This window comes from Orcinus orca, chromosome 1, assembly GCF_937001465.1.
Source record: "Orcinus orca chromosome 1, mOrcOrc1.1, whole genome shotgun sequence".
NCBI lineage: Eukaryota > Metazoa > Chordata > Mammalia > Artiodactyla > Delphinidae > Orcinus > Orcinus orca.
In genome coordinates this window covers 14,423,805-14,445,795 of record NC_064559.1, presented here as the reverse complement: position 1 = coordinate 14,445,795, position 21,991 = coordinate 14,423,805, and the positions used below count along the sequence as shown (strand labels likewise).

General features: G+C 39.3%; 1 protein-coding gene across 7 annotated transcripts in view; it reads left to right on the top strand.

Moving 5' to 3' along the window:
* The first annotated feature begins 11,961 nt into the window (after positions 1–11,961).
* Positions 11,962–21,991, top strand: part of MARK1 (microtubule affinity regulating kinase 1) — a 144,297-nt gene continuing 134,267 nt past the window's right edge. For 3 of the 7 annotated variants that reach the window (XM_049701278.1, XM_004271017.4, XM_012533459.3), the window contains exon 1: positions 11,962–12,735. In XM_049701278.1, the coding sequence (XP_049557235.1) occupies positions 12,685–12,735 (51 nt within the window). In that variant the 5' untranslated portion in view covers positions 11,962–12,684. The remainder of the gene's footprint in view (positions 12,736–21,991) is intronic. The other 4 variants (XM_049701289.1, XM_049701283.1, XM_049701280.1 and 1 more) reach the window with 4 other exon arrangements.

Genomic DNA, 21,991 nt, shown 5'->3' with positions numbered 1-21,991 from the left:
TGTTCTAGAGCAATAGACACGTGTTCAGAAACCTAGGCGAGTGACGCAAAGACCAGAGCTATGAATGCCTCCCTCAGAACTGGGCCACATCTACGTGAATATGATTTTCAGTGGCACTTTGGTCGCCATCTGAGAGGGCTGAAGTGGATAATCAGTGCTCTATTCTGGGAACATGACGTCATGGAGATTTTGTATTTTTACCATAAATAGGAGGGAGTGAGTACTTTCAAGCCTATGTTTATATATATATATATATATATATATATATATGTAATTATTTATATTTGTACCTCACTAGGGCTTTGAACATATTTTATAAGCATGTGTTGTGTTGTGAAGTGAAAATGGCTATCTCCATTTAATAGGTAGAGAAACTGAGGCCCAGAGATAAAACATAAGTGAGGCATGCTGAAATCAGGAATCGGACCTGAAGTTCCAATTGTTCCATCCATCTGGTACAGTTTAACATCCAGACCCCATTTTCTCCCCAGAGGAGATTCTGGGGGGTCAGGATTGTGTTCATGTATTGTTTATTGTTTAAAGCTCTTGCTATCGCAAAGAAATGGTCTATAAAAATAACAGGCAGCAGAGCAAAGTAATGCATTAAAGCATCTTACCAAAATGAGTTTCCACATGTCGAACTGCAAAATATTCTTTTAGTACAAATAGTTGTGGTCTTATTTGGGGAAAGAATGTCAGAAAACCCACAACAATACATTTCAACTTTAAATGGAAATTGTATTCCACACTCAGGGAAGGAAAGAGTTTTGTGATTTTTCTTTTTTTGGGTCTAATAGACCTAAGGGAGTGAGTGCTGTTAGAATTCAGAGCAGCCCAAAGACAAAGAGAATTGAACGGTCCCACTGGGAGAAAACTGTTAAGGAATTAAAAAGAGCAAGTGATGTTTCCCAGCATTATTTTAAAGCCATCTTGGTAGAAGCTCACGGCTCTATTCAGGGAAAGATCGACTTTCACATATAAGTACCCAGAGTAGAGTCCTTAAATGTTTTCACACATGAATGATTTTTCTGGACTGCTGGAAAGTCTGTGGCAGTCAAACAAATCTGTGTGTCATCTCCTGTCCACAGCGTGCTCATTCTTGCCTCCATGCTTTTGCCCATTACTTGTTCTTCAGAGAATGCCTGATTCACTCCTCTTCACGTATATTGGAACTTTTTGTTCTTTAAATGCAGCTTAAAGCTCTGCTCCCCAGAAAGACTTTTCTAATTAACCCCATGTAACTCTGACCCACTTAGTTTTTCCCTCATGGTCCTAATAGATGCCTTTTATACTATCTTTCTAGGCAGTTATTTTCCTTTATAGATGCTTTTGATTTTGTGGTGTGTGTGTGTGTGTGCGTGTGTGTGTGTGTGTGTTGTGTGCTTAGATCCTGGTGGCAGATCAGGGTGGGTGGAGATGTGGTGAGTAGGGGCCCTGGTCTAACTGACTCGACTGTGAGTTCCTTGAGAGTAGGGACAATTCCCCCTGGTGGCATCAAGATACAGTGGATCTGACATATTCCATAACTGTGTGTGCGACTCTGGGCAGGTCCCATAGGGCTGCTGTGGAGATTAAACAAAATGATAAATGGGAACTGCAGGATGCTCAGTAGCCTGTTAAATAATAGAAGCCATCTATTTTTTTGCGATTCTAGTGCAAGGCACACTATGGGAGCTCTCACTTCCCGGTGGCTGGTTATTTTTGCAGCTGTTGTAGTTGCTTAATAGAAGTGGTCCACATTTACTCTCCTGAGCTAGATGGTCATTAAGTCAGACACTGACATTTAGGACACACCTAGTCTTTCACTAACTGCTTAGCCTCTTGGGCAGGTGGTTATAAGTTTAGTGAAGCTTGCTGGACTGAGGTCATTTTCTCCTTTCCCAGTATTCCGGGACCATAGCCAATAATAGTAATAATAGTAATGTAAAGCACTGTAAAATTTAAAGAATCTTTCATTCAATTAAAATAGAAGAAGAAGAAACAGTAAATAACATTACTGAGAGGTAATTATGGAGTTTACAACTATTTTATGCACCTTATGTACATTAATTCACTTAATCCTCAGAACAACTTTGCAAGAAGGACTGGCTGCATAAATCGCGGCCCCAGGGCAGGTCCCCTCATTTACAATTTATTCAGAATTTCAAGACAGTGGAAGCAAAGCATTAACTCAAGCCCAGGTCCTTATGAGTAGGGTCCCGTGTGATTGCACGGGTTGTATGCCCACGAAGCCAGCCCTGCCTGTAGGAAAGCTATTGTTATTCCCATTTCGGGCAGTTTATTTCTTTTTGTCCGATTGACAGACAGGACTGGATGGTTCCTAAATCTTCTGAGGGTTGGCTCATCCTGCCCATCTTTTCCTCAGGGCACCAGCTTCAGGCATTTTCTCAAACATCCACCCCCTTTAACTGCTGAGCGCATCTCGGTGGGATTTCATATCCAATACCTTTACTGTGTGGGAGCCCGTCTATTCTTAAGCGTGCACCAACTGAATACACTTAGAGTCATTTCTAGTATGATAGTTGCTTAAGCAATTTGACCTCCTTCCACTAAAAGTAAAGATCTCACAGACTTCAGAAACAAACTTATGAAACAAACAAACAAACAAACAAACAACAAACTTATGGTTACCACAGGGGAAAGGTGGGGGAGGGATAAATTACAAGTTTGGGATTAACAGCTACACACTACTGTATATAAAATAGATAAATCAACAAGATAATCAACAAGGACCTATTGCATAGCACAGGGAACTCTACTTAATATCCTGTAGTAACCTATATGGGAAAAGAGTCTGAAAAAGAATGGATATAGGTATATGTATAACTGAGTCACTTCGCTGTATACGTGAAACTCACACAACCTTGTAAATCAGCTATACTCCAATACAAAACACAAATTTAAAGAAAACAGATTTAATACCCTTTAACAATATAATTCATCCACAAGCTCTCTCCCAACCACCACCCAGGCAACTCCTCTCTCTATTTCTACACATAGGTGTCCTCTGCACATTTCCCACCCCCTCACACACAAACACATACTCTCCAGGCTGTAAGTTACATCTTTTCATTATTTCTCTCCTAATTCTAGTATGCTCTTGGTTTTCATTCTAATCTGATTCCATCCATATAAGAACAAGCTACAAAGTACAGTTTGGCCTGGATCCTGCCTCTAGGGCTAGTCTTGATTTTTCTTTACACTTAAGAAGGTAAGTTCAGCTATTCATATATATTTCTGTCCCTAACACTCACCTCCAAGTCTCAGTTGCACTGATGTTCTCCTATTCAGAAAGCTGACAATGGTTTTTAGGGTGAGTAGAATGGAAGAGAAATGAGGGAGATAGATGTGGAAATCAGCGATCCTCAGATAGATGCTCAGGTGTACATGCAAGAGACCTAGAAATGAATGAAAGGGAGCCTGGGTTTGGGGCTGGAGGACCCACATTTCCAGATCAGTTTGTTGTGAAACGTATACTTCTGGGCAGTCATTTCACCTTTGTAGACTTGGTTTCTTCTTTGGGGAATGAACTAAGAGTTTTTGTCTGCTTATCAGACTTTTAGTGTGGATTACAAGATATAATGCAAACAAATGAGTTTAGAAAATACACAAAGACATTGGCTTATTTTATTTTATTTTTATTGAGGTACAATTGACATATAATATTAGTTTCAGGTATATACCATAATGATATGATATTTGTATACATTGAGAAATGATCATCACAATAAATCTAGTTAACATCTGTCACCATACAGAGTTACAAATGTTTTTTAAGATATACCATTTCAGCAACTTTTAAATATGTGAATATCATATTATTAATATAGTATTATTAACTAAAGTCACCATGCTGTACATTACTTCCCCATGACTCATTTTTTAACTGGAAGTTTGTAACTTTTGACCCCCTTTATCTACTTTGCCCTCTGTCACCTCCCGCCTCTGGCAACAATCAATCTGTTCTCCATATCTATGAACGCTTTTTATTTTTTTAAGATTCCACATATAAGTAAGATCATACGGTATTTGTCTTTCTCTGTCTGACTTATTTCACTTAGCATAATGCCCTCAAGGTCCATCCATGTTATTGCAAATGGCAAGTTTCCATTCTTTTGAGTGGCTGTATAATATTCCACTTTGTATATAAAGGTTGTTTTCATGTCTTGGCTATTGTAAATACCCCTGCAGTGAACATGGGAGTGCATATATCTTTTTGAATTCGTGTTTTCATTTTCTTCTGATATATATCCAGAAGTGGAATTGCTGTATCGTGTGGTAGTTCTATTTTTAATTTTGGGGGGACTCTCCATACTGTTCTCCATAGCGGCTGTACGAATTTACATTCTCACCAACAGTGCACAAGCGTTTCCTTTTCTCCATATCCTTACCAACACTTGTTATTTCTTATCTTTTGACAATAGTCATCCTAACAGGTTTGAGGTGATATCTCATTATGGTTTTGATTTGCAGTTCCCTGATGATTAGTGGTGTTGGGTACCTTTTCGTATACCTGTTGGCCATCTGTATACATTGCCTCTTCTACCCTTTGGACACTTAGCAATTAACACTGTATTTTGTTATTTAACTTCTCACATCATTCTATCAAGATTTCATGTTTCATGAGCCATGTAACCACACGTAGAAGTGATTCTAAAACAATTATAAAACAGTGAGAACATCTTTAAAATAGTCACTTTTTAAGGTTCTATGCTTCTTCCAAAGAGGCTGTCATCTTTCAATGTTTTAAATGCTTCTTTAAAACATGATTCAGCTTGAAGAATACAAGAAAATATTTTGCAACTACTACATTTCTAATGTTTGATCAAATGTGAGATTATCCAATTTAATCATCCATACTGCGCAGCAGAGTTTGTTCCGAATGACGCTTCATTAAAATAAATCCTCAAAAGACGATGACTTACCACCACTGAGAATACACAATAGTCCATGTCACAGGCTCCAGAGGCAATTACAAAAGAGGAGTCCCTAAGGTGTGACATCACATCATTACATACTTCCTCAGAGTGACCATTTGGAAGGTTCAGCTCAACTTGTGCTATGTAAGCCTTGCTGTACTTATGCAAAAATTAATTGCAGCATGTCAGCGTCAGACCTTGGGCATAGCTCTTCTTAACATACATAGCACAGCGTAGCATACATATGCATATAGTGCATAGTAGTTGCTCAATAGTATGGAATTGACTTGTGGCTTAGTGGTAAGGTGGAATTAAGGTTTAATATGAGATAAGTGGGCAGCAAAAAGAATGGCTAAAAATATTACAAAGGAAATACATTTTTTCCACGTATAAGTAAATTTGGATTCTAGCCATGGTAGTCTTCTAAGATGCATACTCCATGATTCTAGTGCTTTTAAAAAGAGGCATTTCTAACTTTAGGAACTTGGATACTTGTCTTAGAACTAGAAAAAGAAGATACTGGCAAATAGTAGAAAAGTTACTCTGGGAGCCTTGGCAATTGCGCTATTAAGCAATGGATGGCAAGGCCCCAAGGGGTGACTACGAAGAGACTGGAAAGATTAAGGGAGACCTAAACTGGGTCTTTCAGTTATGGATGGCAGTATACTAAGGCTGTCTGAACGAAGTCTAGGATCTGAAAACATATGTTCAAATTCAGAGAGATTTTCAAACCTATGATTCATTCCTTCAGTCAATGTTAATTGAGGAACCCCCATATTCTAGGCACTGTTCTAGGCACTGGAGATACAGTACTGGAAGGAACACTCACAGTGCCTCCCTACTTGTCATTATTGTAAGAGCTACATAGGAAAAATGGAGTACACATTAAAGTGAGTAATGGGGGCTTAATTTTTATAGGACTGACAGGAACTTTCCAAAACTGTTTCTTTACCTGAAAAAAAAGTACTGCCAAAATGGTTATAAATGCAGATTCCTACTTATTATACGATTCTCGCTGAACTATTAAAATATTGACATATTATCTGGGACTAATAGAAATAAGAAAAAACCATCATGATTAAAGATAAAGCAGTTCATAATGATGAAATGTGGTTTTAAGTATACTGGTGTCAAGGTAATAAAGCTTAGATAATATTACAAAATGTAGATCAAATGCAAGCCACCTGGTCAGGAAGGCATCTTTATTATGATTTTAAAGTACCCAAGCTACTTGTGGAACAAGTTGAAGCCATTAATACAAAAGCTTACTGGAGAAAGGCCAAAATATCAAGAGAGAAAGCCATTACCTTTGGATTGAAGAAAAGATCTAACTACTGCAATTCATTACTTAAAAACATAAATTAGACCTGGGTGCTTATGTTTGTTAAAAGAGCAAAATAACCAATGCATAGTTTTATAAAATGTTATTTGTTTTATGGGAGCCTCTGCTTTTGAACTGTCTAGACACTGAAAGTGCCTATCCGAATGTTAACTTAATGTGGGTGGGGATTTTTGTCTATTTTATCTACTGCTCTTTCTGAAGCACTTAATACAGTGCTTAGCACTATATATTAGCATTAGCAGGGCTCGATATTTTTAAATGAATGAATGAAAAGCAAAGTAGCAAATAGTGTCCATATTTATGTAGGAAGGAAAGAAAATCATCATAATGTAAGTAACGTAACGTTTAACATAGCACAAACAATATGAACAGATTGAATAAATTAAGTTGAGCTTATGGAAAGAATCTACAAAACTGATACTTTTATACTAAGAAAATAAGCATAAAAATTTAAAGGAGCCATTCATCCAGTATATTGTCCATGAAGTCAGATAATCAAATTACAAGGTTGTTTAAATAGATGTTGAATTACATTATGTTCAATTTGTTATTGCAAATGCCGAGTGAAAGATGACCAAACTCTTACTTTTGGATGGCTACCATAAGACTTTCAAAGGATTGTTTTGCTTCCTATGCGACATTACAAACCTACAGTTTGAAAGGTACGATAATGTGGGTGTATCCACACCTGTATGAGTCTATGCATAACCAATGTCCCTTTATTTGAAGATGATGCTATTAATGCTGGTTTTCATCTGTATTTTTCGATGTTGCTAAAGACCAGTGCGTCACTCACCTCAAATAGTCGTTTTGCTGTGTCTGTTCCTTCATTTTGCTGCTCTATTTGCACTGCCAAGAGATGCTGTGATGCTCAGTCTGCTGGTTTTGCTTAGGAAGAGCCACCTGGTTGCTGATGACTCCTCCCTGGAGTTGATCTGCCCGCTTTATTGCCTTCAACGCTCCGTCATCATGTTATTCCACTTTTAATTTTTTCAATCTACCTTTTAGTGCTTCCTCCTAAGAACTTACTGTCGGTACACCTTGGTTTATGCAGATGCTTATTTAAAAGACGGTTGTATTGAAATATCAGTGATCAGCAACTCCTCTGCATGGATAAAAATGAATGATTACAGTCAAATCACAAATTAGTAGAATTAGCAGCACTGCGTTAAGCTTCTACTCTGTAGGAGACGGAACAGTCTCTGCTACACAGTCAACAACACTGATTTAGAAAGATATTTTGTATACTGTGTGAACTCTTACCTACTCCTGTAGTCCCTGGTTGTAAACTTTAATGATTCTCCTATAACATCTTTTCAATTCCCATGTAATGCTTCTTAGAAATTCAAAAGAATGTGGAAGTGCAGGAAAATTTACAACATGGGACAAGTCAATGAAACTCATTTAGGAAATTGAGTATCTACTAATTGCTAGGCACTGCTGCTAGGCCTTGGGCAAAAAGAGTTAAATAGGACATATTCCCTCCCTTGACCCAGCTCACAGAGTGATTAATTAACTCTGTGGGTGTGGGAAGGAGTAGGGATGTCAGGGAAGCCTTCCAAGAGAAGGTTTTTAAAGATCAACTTGGAGTCCATCGGGCAGAAAAGAGCGGAGGACATTCCAGAAAGAGAGAACAGATGACACAAAGGCTCAGAGGAGTAAAGCAATATGGTGCATGTGGGGAACTCCAAACAGTGAGATATTGCTGAGCCGAGAGTCTTTATGGGGAACCGAAGGAGATTAAATGGCACTTGGACATAGATTGTATTTGCAACGTGCAGGGTGGCCTAACCTAAGTAACGAGGCTTATACAGTTTTTAGGATAAAATATGTCTTTTCTCTTTAGGCCCTTTTCCATTTTAAGTGGTGATTGTTGACATGCAATAAAAATTTACCTTGTTAATGCTGAGAGAGCAATCAGGATCCAGTTTATTTTATGAAAAGAACTGATTGTTCCTTTCCTGATGGCCATTAACCATGTTTCTCTTTAGCTGGGACAACTCTTTGTTACCTTACAGAACTGCCCATCTTGTAGTTTCCTTGTGTGGGTTAAATGAGAGATTGGAGATAGCTTTGTACAGTACTGAAACAAAGTATGCCCTCAACAAACAGTTACTGACTGACTGGCCAAGTCTATCAGACATTGGATACATTTAAAGCACATGATAAGAAATGTACAGTTTTCTGAGTTTATCATGAATTCTGCTAAATCTGTCACATTTGATAAATTATTTGTTTATACATGACTGCTATCTCTTAACATTTGTATGAATTCACCATGTTTTTCATTTAGCTCTGTAAAAAGAATATTATAATGCTAACTGCTTGTTAACTATTAGGTGAAGAATGTTTTCTTTGAGCAGAGTGAGTGGAGTGGTACTTAATAAATGTTTGTTGAGTCAAAGAGCAAATTATTAATAGCTTCTAGTCAAGGCCTTTGATTCTTTAGCAATTAAATCTCTTTATTCTCAATTTTTACTTTATGGAGAAGTGCTGTCCAATATGATTTAAGTCACATATGTAATTTTATGTTTTTCAGTATTCACATTTGAAAAAATAAAAAGAAACAGTTGAAATTAATTTTAATAATATATTTTATGTAACTCATGTCAAAATATTAGCATTTCAAAATGTAATCAATATAAAATTTATTAAAGTGATATGTTACACCCTTTTTTTCTCTACTGTCTTTAAAAGTCAGTGTGCATTTTATATTTACAACACATCTCAATTCAGATAATAAATTTTCTAAATTTATCTAAATCTGTATTTAGATTTCAGCATCTTTATAGTTGAAAAGATAGATTCATGTATTCAAGTTTTTCCCAACATAATTTAAAATTTTCCAATAACTGAATCAAATGTCAGTTTGAAAATTATTTAGAATGAAATCAAATGAAAAATTCAGTTCCTCAGTCACACTGGAGAGCTGTCAAGAGCTCAATAGCCACCTGTAGCTAATACCTACTATATATGACAGTGTAGTTCTAGAGAATTCTGCTCCATAGAGCTGCTGGGAGGCATGCTCATTTAGCACATTTCAGTGTGGGCTTAACACCTTGCAGATCTTTATTTTTCTTTTGTTTTCGCATTACTTCAATTTTTTTCTGAAACCTTTATTACCCTAACCTTGGAGGTTAGAAACCTCTAAATTAAACATGCCCCATTTAGTTAATAATCCTAAAAATCATTACTCAAAGACAAAATATTCCTTGTCATTTCTTCATAGTTACTGGCACAAGAAGCTACATAATAGTGACACAAAAAGTTTTGCTTACGTGCATTCTCACTATTAAGGACTATGGCTAAACAGTTTTCATTCAATCACAGTACTGCCTCGTGCCATTTTAAGGGGAGGAGAGCTCACACAGGGGTACACACTCAATAATTCCTTTTAAAAGACATAATGACTCTTTTCTAACCCAAGCAAAGTGAAATTTATATACCAAGCCTAAAACTGTGGGTATGAATAGGGTTGTTTGAATGCCATTGTTTGGACAGAGTTGTTTCTGGTCTATTTCATTAACCAAAATTATGGATTTGAGTTACCCATCCAATAAAAACTCTCTTTGAATGTAGCTCCACTGTTATAAAACTATCTTTATGGGCTGATTTAAAAAATAAGTATCCCTCACTATTATTATGTAATATTCAATAAGTTTCAGTATGTGAGCACAGTGTAGCAAATATAGCTAAGGGATTTACCCAAGACTTTTAATGTATACTTCAAAATCTCGGAAGCCACTCTGCCAGAATCCTGGGCACTCCTTTGAGCTCTGTCTCTAACTAGCCATCATATCTTTGAGGTTTAATGACCTTACACAGTGGAGCGGGGGAAGGGGCAGGGGAACCTGTTGATCTTGTGACCACTGCAAGATTGAACAGTACCATATATTCCAGTTATCTTTTTTCTGTACACTATTAACCTGATCTTGAATAAGTCAGTTGAGTGGAATTTTGTAAAATGGGAAGAAATATACTTGTCTGGGTCACCACAAGGATAAAGACATAGGATAATAGGTGAGTGGGCATTGAAAAGCAACACCCAAGCGACCAGTTGAAGGAATGATTCATATTCCAAAGGGATTGAACACCCTTTCACCGATGCTTGCTTCCTCTCATGTTAACAGGGGTAGTATTGTAACACAAGGTACTTTTGAGTGGCTGCAGTGTTGATTGGCAACAATGGCTGTAGTTGACCAGAAAAGTACAAGCTTCTACCCTGGCAACTTCAGTACAGCTTGGTGATTCAGGATCTCTGCAGAGGGACTATAAAACCTTGGCATCCTGGGTTGCACACCACATTTTAGTGTGCAGTATTGCAGTTCCAAAGCCTGAATTCTGTTTGAGGAATGGTGATGAACACCTAAGGGATCTTATGATATTTTTACTTGCTTTGTGAAATTGGAGAGTGTCTACAAATAAAATGCTAAAGAAATAAATACATAGATGATGTTGTAGAAGTGAATATATATGCTGGGTGAGAATTTTTTCTGAGAATCTTTGTATCTGCTATTTTTAGGTCTTTTGGAACATGTTTTAAGGGTCAAGTGTTAAGTTTTCAGAAACAACATTTTTATGAGTTAGGATAAAAAAACCCATCTGGTGCAGGGATTCCTCCTTCAAATGGATGAACTTCAGGAGAGAGGAGGAATTTCCTATCATCTTAAGATCCCCATTGGAGGCTTAAGGAAATAGCTCAAAAATTGAATTTATCCCCTTCTATCTATTGCTCCTTTTATCGTCCTGACTACTCATGAAAGAAAATGAAAAAGACATTGGAAAGACGAGGAATAGGGAGATGGTAAGGTTTTTGTTCTGGAGGCTGAGTGTGCAAAATGTAAGCTCTCAGATAGGAAGAAGCAGCATTGCTTTTTAGGGGGCCAATGGGCCCTGCGGAACGCATTACAGAGGGATGTCTGCATGATGTAAGAAGTGGCAGGTGGGTGGAAGGGTGAGGAAGCCACCTGGAGGAGGTAGGCCAGGGCCAAAATCAGAGACAGCTCCCCTCCCTCCCTAAACAAGCTCGCCTAAGTGACACTTCCTTGCGTCCCAGGAAGTGACGACCAGCCAGGGGAGACGTCGTGACTCCCGGGGCTCAGCCACTCTGGGGGTGCTGCGGCGGGCGCCTGGCGACCTCTTCCGCCGACCCGGTTCCCAAGGAGGCCGCCCGGTGCCGGGCACCTAGGCGAGCCGCCTGGCCGGAGTGCCTCGCACAGGGTTCTGGAGCAGCGCCTCCGAGGCTGCTGGCGCTTTTAGGGGCTTTTGTGCCCTCTGCCCAACTATCAGAGTGACCCTGAACCCAACAGCTCCCAGGAGAGGGCTCAGGGGAGGACAGAAATTGAGAAAGCTGGGAAACGCGGGAGGAGGGGATGAATTTAAGAATGGGAAAAGTCCTGAGACAGGAGATAGGCGGTGTCGGATCCCGGGTAGGATCGTACCCATTCTTCCCGCATGAAACGGACAAAAAGAGGACCACTCAATTGCATCAGCGCCATGTCACCTCCCCCCGGCAAAACCCAAACATGAATCAAACTAAAAACCACCAGAAGCTCTGAGACGACCGTACTCCGCGGGTGGGGCGAGAAACAAAAATAAACATGGGGACAGGCGGGCGAGGGAGCGCGGGAGGAGCAGGAGGCGGCCCCGCATCCCTAATGAGGGAATGAATGGAGAGGCCCCCTCGGCTGGCGCCCGCCCACCCGGCGGCAGCCGCCAAGTGCCTCTGGGCGCAGCGTGCCGCGCCCGCCGCTCCTCGCGCAGCCGGCTCGGGCCGCTCCTCCCGGCTCAGGCGCGGCGGCTGCGGCGGCGGCGGCGGGGACCGCGCGGACCGAGCCGGGACGGGCGCGCCGGAGGCGCGGGGCGCCGGGAGCGGGGGCGCCGCCGCGCTGGGCCCCGGGCGCGTGGCTGCGGCTCGGCCGGGCGGAGCCGCTCACCTGAGGCGGGGCGCTGGGCGCGGCGCGGGCGGCGCTGTCAGGGCCGCGGCTCCCGGCTCCTGGCCGCGCTCGGCGGTACGAGCCAAGCAGTGATTTGCAGCGCCGCTTCACCTTCGGCCATGGCCGGGAGAGCCTAGCGGGGCCCGGACGCCGCCCCCCGGCTCCCGCCCCGCCTCCCAGCCTCGGCGCTGCATCCCGCCGGCCTCGCCGCCCGGCCCGCGCCGGGCAACCGCCCTCGCCCGCAGCCCTCCCTCGCCCCGGCTCGCGTCCCCCGGCGGCGCCGCCGCGGGAAGCGGCTCCCCCTCCTCTTCCTCCGCGTCCTCTCCCCCCGCTCCGCCGCCGGGGCCGCTTGTTGCACCGCTCGCGGCCTGTGGGAGCCGCTCGCCCGGCCCCGGCCTCGCGCCCGCGGCCGCAGTCCCTGCCGCTCGCTCCCGGGGCCCGCAGCCCGGCCCGCGAGACCCCGGCCCGACCCCGCCGCCCGCACAAAATGTCGGCGCGGACGCCATTGCCGACGGTGAATGAGCGGGACACGGAGAACGTGAGTAGCCGGAGCCTCCCCGGGAGCGGCGGGGCCAGACGCTCCCCGGACCCCGGCTTCACCTTCCGCATGGGCCGCCCCGGGGCCCCAGAGCGGCCACCCGCTGCAGGGTGTTCACCTGGCGCCCGGCGTGACCCTCGCCCCCGGCTGAGCCCCCATCCTCCCTTCCAGGCGCATTTCACTGCTTTCCCCTGAAGGGTGAGGGTGGGGGCACCGTAAGTGGCGCCCTCCCCGCGGAGGTGGTCCTCCGGGAGACGGTGGGGTGATGGAGGGCGACAGGCACAAGGAGATGGCAGAGTGGGCATCCCGGATAGCTTTATTTCCACGCGGCATTCTGTATCCCCACCCGAATGTTTGCTTTATGATCACAGACAAGCCAGCCGACTGCCTCTTTTCCCTTGCTTTTCTGGCTCTTTCGGTCCTTTGCCCTCCCACCCGCCTGCATTGCCCCATGACTTTGCTTTTTGTAACTGTGTCCACATTTGGGTCTTGGGCACCAAAGGGGGAAGGTCGGGAATGGAAGGGACGAGAATGGGAGTAGAGATGGATGTGTGTGTTGGTGTGTCCCGAGTTTCTACTGCTGTGTGATACTCTTCTATAGAAATGAGCAGAAGAATTTCACCATCAGCTTCTGTGGCCCCAGGGTTACAGCAAAATGTTTAAAAGCTGTATGAAGCCAACGGCTTTTGCTTCTCTTTCTCAAGTCGGTGGTAATAATTCAGGGCAGGTTTTACTTTAAATACCTCTCCTCCTCCTTGGAGTGTCACAAGGTGCATTTCTTTGAAGGAAGGATTTTCTGTGTCTTTGATCAAATTGCCCTCAGGAGTTTTTATCTAGATGCAGATGTCCCTGGTGTTTAAACTCTTGAAAACCGAAAGAACCAGATCAGTTGTATTTCCACATTCTGAAAAGTGCAGTTGTGTGTGTGTGTGCACGAGTTCCTTTGTGGGAAAGGGTTTAAAAATAATTTTTTTTTTTAAGCCCTCATGACCTGTAAAGAGGGCCTTTGCTGATTTTTCTGACTGGGTTTGCGTACCCCTTAGAGGGGTGTTAAGTTTTGGTCGGCTCTCCAGTTTCTGATTGCCTAGTTAACTCCTTGACCCTCCACCCCTTGGTGTATCACTGCCTTCATAGGGTTGGTAAAATAAAATAATGAAGGGTTTTGGCGTTCTTAAACAAAAGATATGAGACAGAAGACATACAGACTCACCCCTGAAGTGTTGGGGGGAGGTATAAACAGATTTTTTTAATCTTGGAGAGTAGGGGAGCACAGAAACTTGATATACAAAGGGAGAAGAAATTTTGGTAAGAGACTATTGTAGAAGACCCAGGAAGAGATTTCAGAGTATGCTTTCGTCTCGTCTAGTGTCTTGCATTTCAAATGGTAAAGATAGAGAGTAAGGTTGCTGTTACCGTAACTTATAACTTAGTTTACATTGTAACTTCTTAAAAGCCTCCTAATTGTTTTTAAAAATATAATTGATACATAATTTTGATTAAGAGATTGAAGAAGGTGACGGAACAAGGTGCAAAATTGGGTTAAAGTTGATTTTAAAGCCAAGGTAGTACAGAATTTTTCTAACAGAAAATCTTTAAAAAAACGTGTCATTCAGTATGAATGAAAAGTAAGACAGATGATGATCTTTGTTTTTATTAGCAAAACACTCTGTGTGTTTTTAACCTAGGAAAGGTGGAAAAATACATTGTTTTTATTTTCTTTCGGATTTTGAATAGTATAGCTCTTTCCACAGTTGTATGAATAAGGTGCTTTATACAGACATGAGATAGCATTATAGAAATCTGAATCAGGGAATAGTACAAAATGCAGCATCACTTGTAAGACCAAAAAAAAAAAAGGTGCGGGGGCTCAGTTAAGCAATAACAGTGTGCTAAATTTTTCTGTACCTTCTGAAAATGATTATGCTAAGTAAACTGATTTGCTCTGTTTCTGAGCATGTTATTTCAAAGTCACTTTTATGATCTTGTCCCTTGGTGTTGGTTGCATTGTGCATAGCTATAGCTCCGTTTAGCTTCCTTTACCCACATCCTGATTTTCTCCTAATTGCCATGCGAAGTACCTGTTTATACTGTGGCTGTTAATTTATCAATACATATGCACTCAGTTTTGGTTTTTGAGCTGGAAGGGATAGAGAAGCAGTATTTAAGACAAGGCCTCTCCCCTCAAAGAACTTAAGAAGAAAGGTAAATATAGTCCCAAAGAAATAGTGTACAGTAGAAAGCTGTGTGCAAATAGGGCTAAATTGGTTTATAGGTGCTATAGGTGTTTATCAAAGGAATTACCAGTGATGGCTATTAAATCACCATTCGTGTCTCTCTCTGTTCCCTGGTTGGTAGTAAATGTCATTACCCATTCTTGCTTACCTCTCATCAGTGAAATAAAGGAACATATCTGCTTGTTAGCTAATATATTAAGGCCAGTGTGGTAATCAAAATGAACATTTGTTTGAAGTTGTTTTCAGTTAAATTGACATATTTTAAAAAATGGTTGTGAAAATCTACATTCGTGTGACTATTAAATGCTTGTAAGCCTTTTGGAATATTAAGGACATAACTAAAAACATTTTATTACTGCCCAAAATATTTTAATTTAAACAAATAAGGTAATTAAAGAATCTTTGAATTGTATTGTCATTTGCAGTTATTATAAGCATCTTAGTCATATGTGAATGGATTTGGTATCCTTGGGAATATGTGATATCTACCCTTCCCCATGTCACTAATATATATTGAGGATATGTAAGTAAATGTTAATATTATATACATATTAAACAGTTCAGAGGAAGAATGTTGCAGCACTGTAACATTAGTAGTAAATATTCTCCTCTTTACTACCACTGTATCTAGTAGAGCGAGAAAGAATTGCTTTTCTCTGAGAACATTCTGTGTGTATTTTTTCAAGAGTATTTTCTTAGATGAAGGATTTGTGTGTGCATTATTAATAGGCCTCAAATGGCTAAATACAACAGAACAACCGATGATTAAAGGCAATGAATACTTCGCAGTGAAGTAGAAAACATATGTTGTAGATCATAGAATTAATTTATGCAAAATGTGTTTGATGTTAGGTTGTAAAGAGTAAGTCCAGAAAGAGAATGGGTGTTTGAAATATTCCGGTTTTTTTTTTTTGCTTCTGTTAGATTATACTTGGATAATTCCAGCGTGGATAGAGAGAATATATTACCATTACTCTTATGTACTTTTAAATGGAGCAAGAATTGTTTTCATGTTTTAGAAAAACTCTAATTTTGCTAATTTTTATGGATCCAAAGTGTCCCTACTAGCTTTCTGTGGTGAAATTTTGATCAGTATGAAGGAAATTGATTTGATTCCTTCTCGGGATGTTTTAAAATTGACTTTGGTTAAATTTGTTTTGAAACTTTTAATAACAAAACTCTTGATGATGATTCTTTTCATAGATCTGAATTTCACTGTGATGACTGGAACAACTACCAAGGTGGACATTAGTAGTTTGAAAAGGCAAGAGTGAAGCATGCTTTTGCCACTACTGCTGGGCTTTCTCAGTACCCTGTGCATACCTCATGTCACAGGATCTATCACATTGCCTTCTAATTGCTGATTTACTTTGTCTCCTTTGTTCTGTATCGCCAGTGCCAGTACAATGACTAGTAGTAATATATGAGATCAGTCCTATAATATTCCCCTTTTGAATTTTTTCATTTGTCATCAAAATATACTAGTGACACCAGGAACGGTAGATATTACATACTACAAAGCCTTCAGAGAGTGAAGTGACCTGCCCAAGGTCATAACGAATATCTGATGTCTTTCACTGTTGCTCTACTCACGTTATTGCTTCTTGAGGTTTTTGGTTTGTTTTGCTTTTGTCTTAGAGATTTCAAAAGAGCATGTGCGATGATATGAGATACTTTATTGGTTGAAGAACAGGGTGTGCCATGCTCATCTCATTCCTGAACCTTTGCTATTTTCTCTGTCTCGAGTACCCTGTTCTTTTCCCCTTATCCCAAACTTACAAGTCCCTTATGGCATGGCTTATGTTTTTAAGAAGACCTCTGAAATGATTGCAGCCAGCATTGCTGTCTGATGTAGCTGAACATCTGTGTGTGTATAGTCCATACCACTGGTCTCCAAAGTGGGTATGCAGGACGGTCCATCGTGAGAAAAAAATGTCTTTGCCTTCTATCATTTTCCTTCTGAACTCAGTGCTATTACTAACTCTCCTTCTTCTCCTTCTCCTTCTTATTCTTTTAAAGCTCAGGTTGTTTAGAATCAGCCACATATTTTAAATTATTATTTTTTTACCATTCCCTTTTCCATCTCAGACTTTCCTTTGGAGGTCATTTTCCCTTTTCCTGATAGCATCTTCACAGTTCTTTTGGTAAAGGATTGTTAGTCATAAACTTTCTTTTTTAAATATGAAAATATTTTTTGTCCATTTTCTTGAAAGAGAACCTTGCTCAGTCTCCAATTCTAAGTTGATCTTCCATTGTCTGCTTATTTCCATTGTTCCTGTTCAGAAGTCATCTGCCAGTAGGTATAGGTGTCTTTTCTGTCTGTCTCTTTTTAAGATTCTTTTTCTTAGGTGTTATACTTTCACTACAGTGTATTTAAGTATGGATTTCTTTTCTTCTTGTTTGCTTCTCATGTTTTTGAATTCATATTCTTTTTATTAGTTCTGGATACTTACCATATATTATCTTTTTGAACATTGCCTTGCTTCTGGTCTCCTTAGAATTTTATTTTGGTACTCTGATTAGATTATGTTGTACCTTAACTCTTCCATATGCCTTAACTTCTTTTCTTTTCTTTTTTTTAAATTGAAGTATAGTTGATTTACAATGTTGTGTTAGTTTCAGGTGTACACCAGAGTGATTCAGTTATACAGATTCTTTTTTTCATTTTTCAGATTCTTTTACATTATAGGTTATTGCAAGATATTGAATATAGTTTCCTGTGCTGTACAGTAGGTCCTTGTTGTTTATCTATTTTATGTATAGTAGTATGTATCTGTTAATCCCCAATTCCCAATTTATCCTCCCTCCCGCTGCCTTTTTCCCCTTTGATAACCGTAAGTTTGTTTTCTATTTCTGTGAATCTATTTCTGTTTTGTAAATAAGTTCACTTGTATCATTTTTTTAGATTCCACATGTAAGTGATCTCATATGATATTTGTTTTTCTCTCTCTGACTTACTTTACTTGGTATGATAATCTCTGGGTCCATCCATGTTGCTGCAAATGGAATTATTTCATTCTTTATTTTTAATATTCCATTGTGTATATGTGCCACATCTTCTTTATGTATTCATTTGTTGATGGACATTTAGGTTGCTTCCACGTCTTGGCTATTGTAAATAGTGCTGCTATGAACATTGGGGTGCATGTATTTTTCTCTGGCTGTATGCTCAGGAGTGGGATTGCTGGATCATATGGTAACTCTATTTTTAGTTTTTTAAGGACCCTCCATACTGTTCTCCATAGTTATGCTTTAACTTCTTGATTCATTTTTTCTGTGAGTTGTGTCTTTGTACTACAAGCTGTATAATTTGTTTAGATCTAAACTCTGTGGATTATATCTTTCATAAATTTTGGAAATGGAGCAGCCATATCTCTCTGAATATAGCCTTACTACTGTTCTCTCTAGTGTTTCTGGTCCTCTGATTAGATATGCTAAAATTCTCTTTCTATCCTGCATATGTCTTAGATGCTTATTCATTTTTTCCCCCATTTCATTGTTTCCCTGTACTGTAATCTATAGTACAATCTGCTGTACAATTTCTGCATGTAGCATGTTTAAGGTCTATCTTTCAGTTAACTAAAACTCTTTAGCTGTATTTAAATCACTGTTAGCCTTTTTGTTGAAATTATTTTTTATAGTGGGAAAAAACACATAACATGAGATCTGCCTTTTTAACAAATTTCTAAATGTACAATAAAATATTGTTAACTGAGGCAGAACTTTCTCATCTTGCATGCCTGAAACTTTATATTCATTGAACAGCTCCGATTTTTCTCTCTCTCTAGCCCCTGGCCACCACAATTCTACTTTCTGCTTCTGTAAGTTTGATTGCTTTAGATAACTCATTTAAGTGGACTCATGCAGTTTTTTTTCTTTTTTGAAGTATAGTCGATGTACAATATCATGTAAGTTACAGGTGTACAATTTACAATTTTTAAAGGTTATACTCTATTTATAGTTATTATAAAATATTGGCTATATTCCTTGTGTTGTAAATATATCCTTGAAGCTTATTTTATATGTAATAGTTTGTATCTCTTAATCCCCTACTCTATATTGCTTCTCCCCTCTTCCCTTTCTCCACTGGTAACCCTAGCTTGTTCTCTGTATCTGTGAGTCTACTTCTTTTTTGCTGTATTCACTAGTTTGTTGTATATTTTAGATTCCATATGTAAGTGATAGCATACAGTATTCGCCTTTCTCTATCTGACTTATTTCACTTTGCATAATACCCTCCAAGTCCATCCATGCTGCTGCAAATGGCAAAATTTCATTCTTTTTTATGGCTAAGTAGTATTCCATTGCATACATACACACCACATTTTCTTTGTACATTTGTCTGTTGATGGACACTTAGATTGCTTCCATATTATAAATAATGGTGCTATGAACATTGGCATGTATATATCTTTTCCAAATAGTGTTTCTGTTTTTTTTTTTCGGGTATATACCCAGGAGCGGAATTGCTGGATCACATGGTAGTTGTATTTTTAGTTTTTTAAGAAACTTCCATATTGTTTTCCACAGTGGCTGAAACACTCTACATTCCCACCAAAAGTGTAGGAGGGTTCCCTTTTATCCACATCCTCACCAACATTTGTTATCTGTGCTCTTTTTGATGGTAGCCATCCCAAAAGTTGTGAGGTGATATCTCATTGTGGTTTTCATTTGCATTTCCCTGATGATTAGCAGTGTTTAGCATCTTTTCATGTGCCTCTTGGCCATCTGTATGTCCTCTTTGGAGAAATGTCTATTCATTTCTTCTGCTCATTTTTAAATCGGATTATTTTTTTGATATTTAGGTGTATGAGCTGTTTATCTTTTAATTTAATTTTTTATTTTACATTGGGAGTATAGCTGGTTTACAATGTTGTGTTAGTTTCCAGTGTATAACTAAGTGATTCAGTTATACATATATCCATTCTTTTTCAGATTCTTTTTCCATATAGGTTATTATAGAATATTGAGTAGAGTTCCCTCTGGTATACAGTAGGTCCTTGTTGATTATCTATTTTATATATAGTAGTGTGTATATATTCATTCCAAACTCCTAATTTATCCCTACCCCCCCCACCCCCACGTTTCCCCTTTGGTAACCGTAAGTTCGTTTTTGAAGTCCGTGAATCTGTTTCTGTTTCTTTTTTTTTTTTTATCCCTAGTTTTATTATAATTTTATTACGAAATATAATTTTCATATGGGATATATCTTATCAAGTCTCACCTCCTCCACCACGACTACTCTCATCACATGGTTTTACCTCTTTTTTTATTTTTATTTTTTTTTTATTTTTTGTTTTTTTTGAATATTCATTTATTTTTAATGACTTATTAGAACAAATACCTATAGATATCATTATATATATGATATATAAATTAATTATACAATATATCATGTATTAATTATTAAAACATACTCTGGTAAATATTATATATTCAATATGAAACAGGAGGAAAGGGGGCAGGGCACAACCTTTAAAAGAATTACATAGCCCGAGGACACAACATAAACTGATTAGAACAAAATAGGTCCAAGATGGCGGACGAGTCTACTTCCACTAGACCTTGAGCCTCAGTATACACTCATTGTAACACATCAGCAAGCTAAGCGACACACCCACAGGTGCCACGACAGTTCCAAGGATGACCATAAAGGTCAAAAAGTGGGCGGTGGCTCAATTCCTAGAAATCCCCACCCCTTCCCCAAAATAGCTGGAATACTCCTCCCACTCATCAGCGTATGAAATTACTCACCCCTATAAAACTAACAACCCCATACCCTGGTGCTGCCCTCGCCTTCTTTTTTTTTTTTTTTTATTTTATTTATTTTATTTTTTTTATAGGTATACCTGGATTTAATTCTCACTTCTACCGCTTGGTAGCTGGATAGCCTTAGGCAAGTTTCATACCTCCCTGAAATTCACTTAATTCAGTCTGTAAAATGGCATAATAACTTATTATAGCATCCTTTTAGGAATTTTAAATCAGTTCTTGAAATAAAAGTACACAATATATAGACAAGTATGGATTCCTCAATAGATGTTTGACCTTTCATTTCTCCAGTATCCCACCCGCATCAAATAAAGAAAAATACTTTTTAAAATTTACGAATATTTCATTGTTGTAAAGTTAAAGCCATAAAAATAATCAAATGGCCTACTATCATACCGTTAGAAGAAAAAAAAAAAAAAAAAGGTGTTCATGAGAGTTCCATATTAGAATACAAGTTTTCCTTAGGCACCTGTTTATGTATGCTATTCTGCTCTTTACAATAAATAATTAAATTTAAAAGACTTAATTCCTCACTTTTAAGACCTTATTAGTTTACAAATTACATATTGACCTATGCTAAATTTTATACCGACCCATGCTAATGAATTCAGTACAGAAAACAAAAAACACTGCACTCAAGCAAACTACATATATATATATATATATATATAACTTATATGAGAATTGCTACTCCAGCTTTCTTTTGGTTTCCATTTGCATGAAATACCTTTTTCCATCCCCTTACTTTCAGTCTGTATGTGTCTCTAGGTCTGAAGTGGGTCTCTTGTAGACAGCAAATATATGGGTCTTGTTTTTGTATCCATTCAGCCAATCTGTGTCTTTTGGTGGGAGCATTTAGTCCATTTACATTTAAGGTAATTATCGATATGTGTGTTCCCATTCCCATTTTCTTAATTGTTTGGGGTTTGTTATTGTAGGTCTTTTCCTTCTTTTGTGTTTCTTGCCTAGAGAAGTTCCTTTAGCAGTTGTTGTAGAGCTGGTTTGGTGGTGCTGAAGTCTCTCAGCTTTTGCTTGTCTGTAAAGGTTTTAATTTCTCCATCAAATCTGAATGAGATCCTTGCTGGGTAGAGTAATCTTGGTTGCAGGTTTTTCTCCTTCAACACTTTCAATATGTCCTGCCACTCCCTTCTGGCTTGCAGAGTTTCTGCTGAAAGATCAGCTGTTAACCTTATGGGGATTCCCTTATGTGTTATTTGTTGTTTTTCCCTTGCTGCTTTTAATATGTTTTC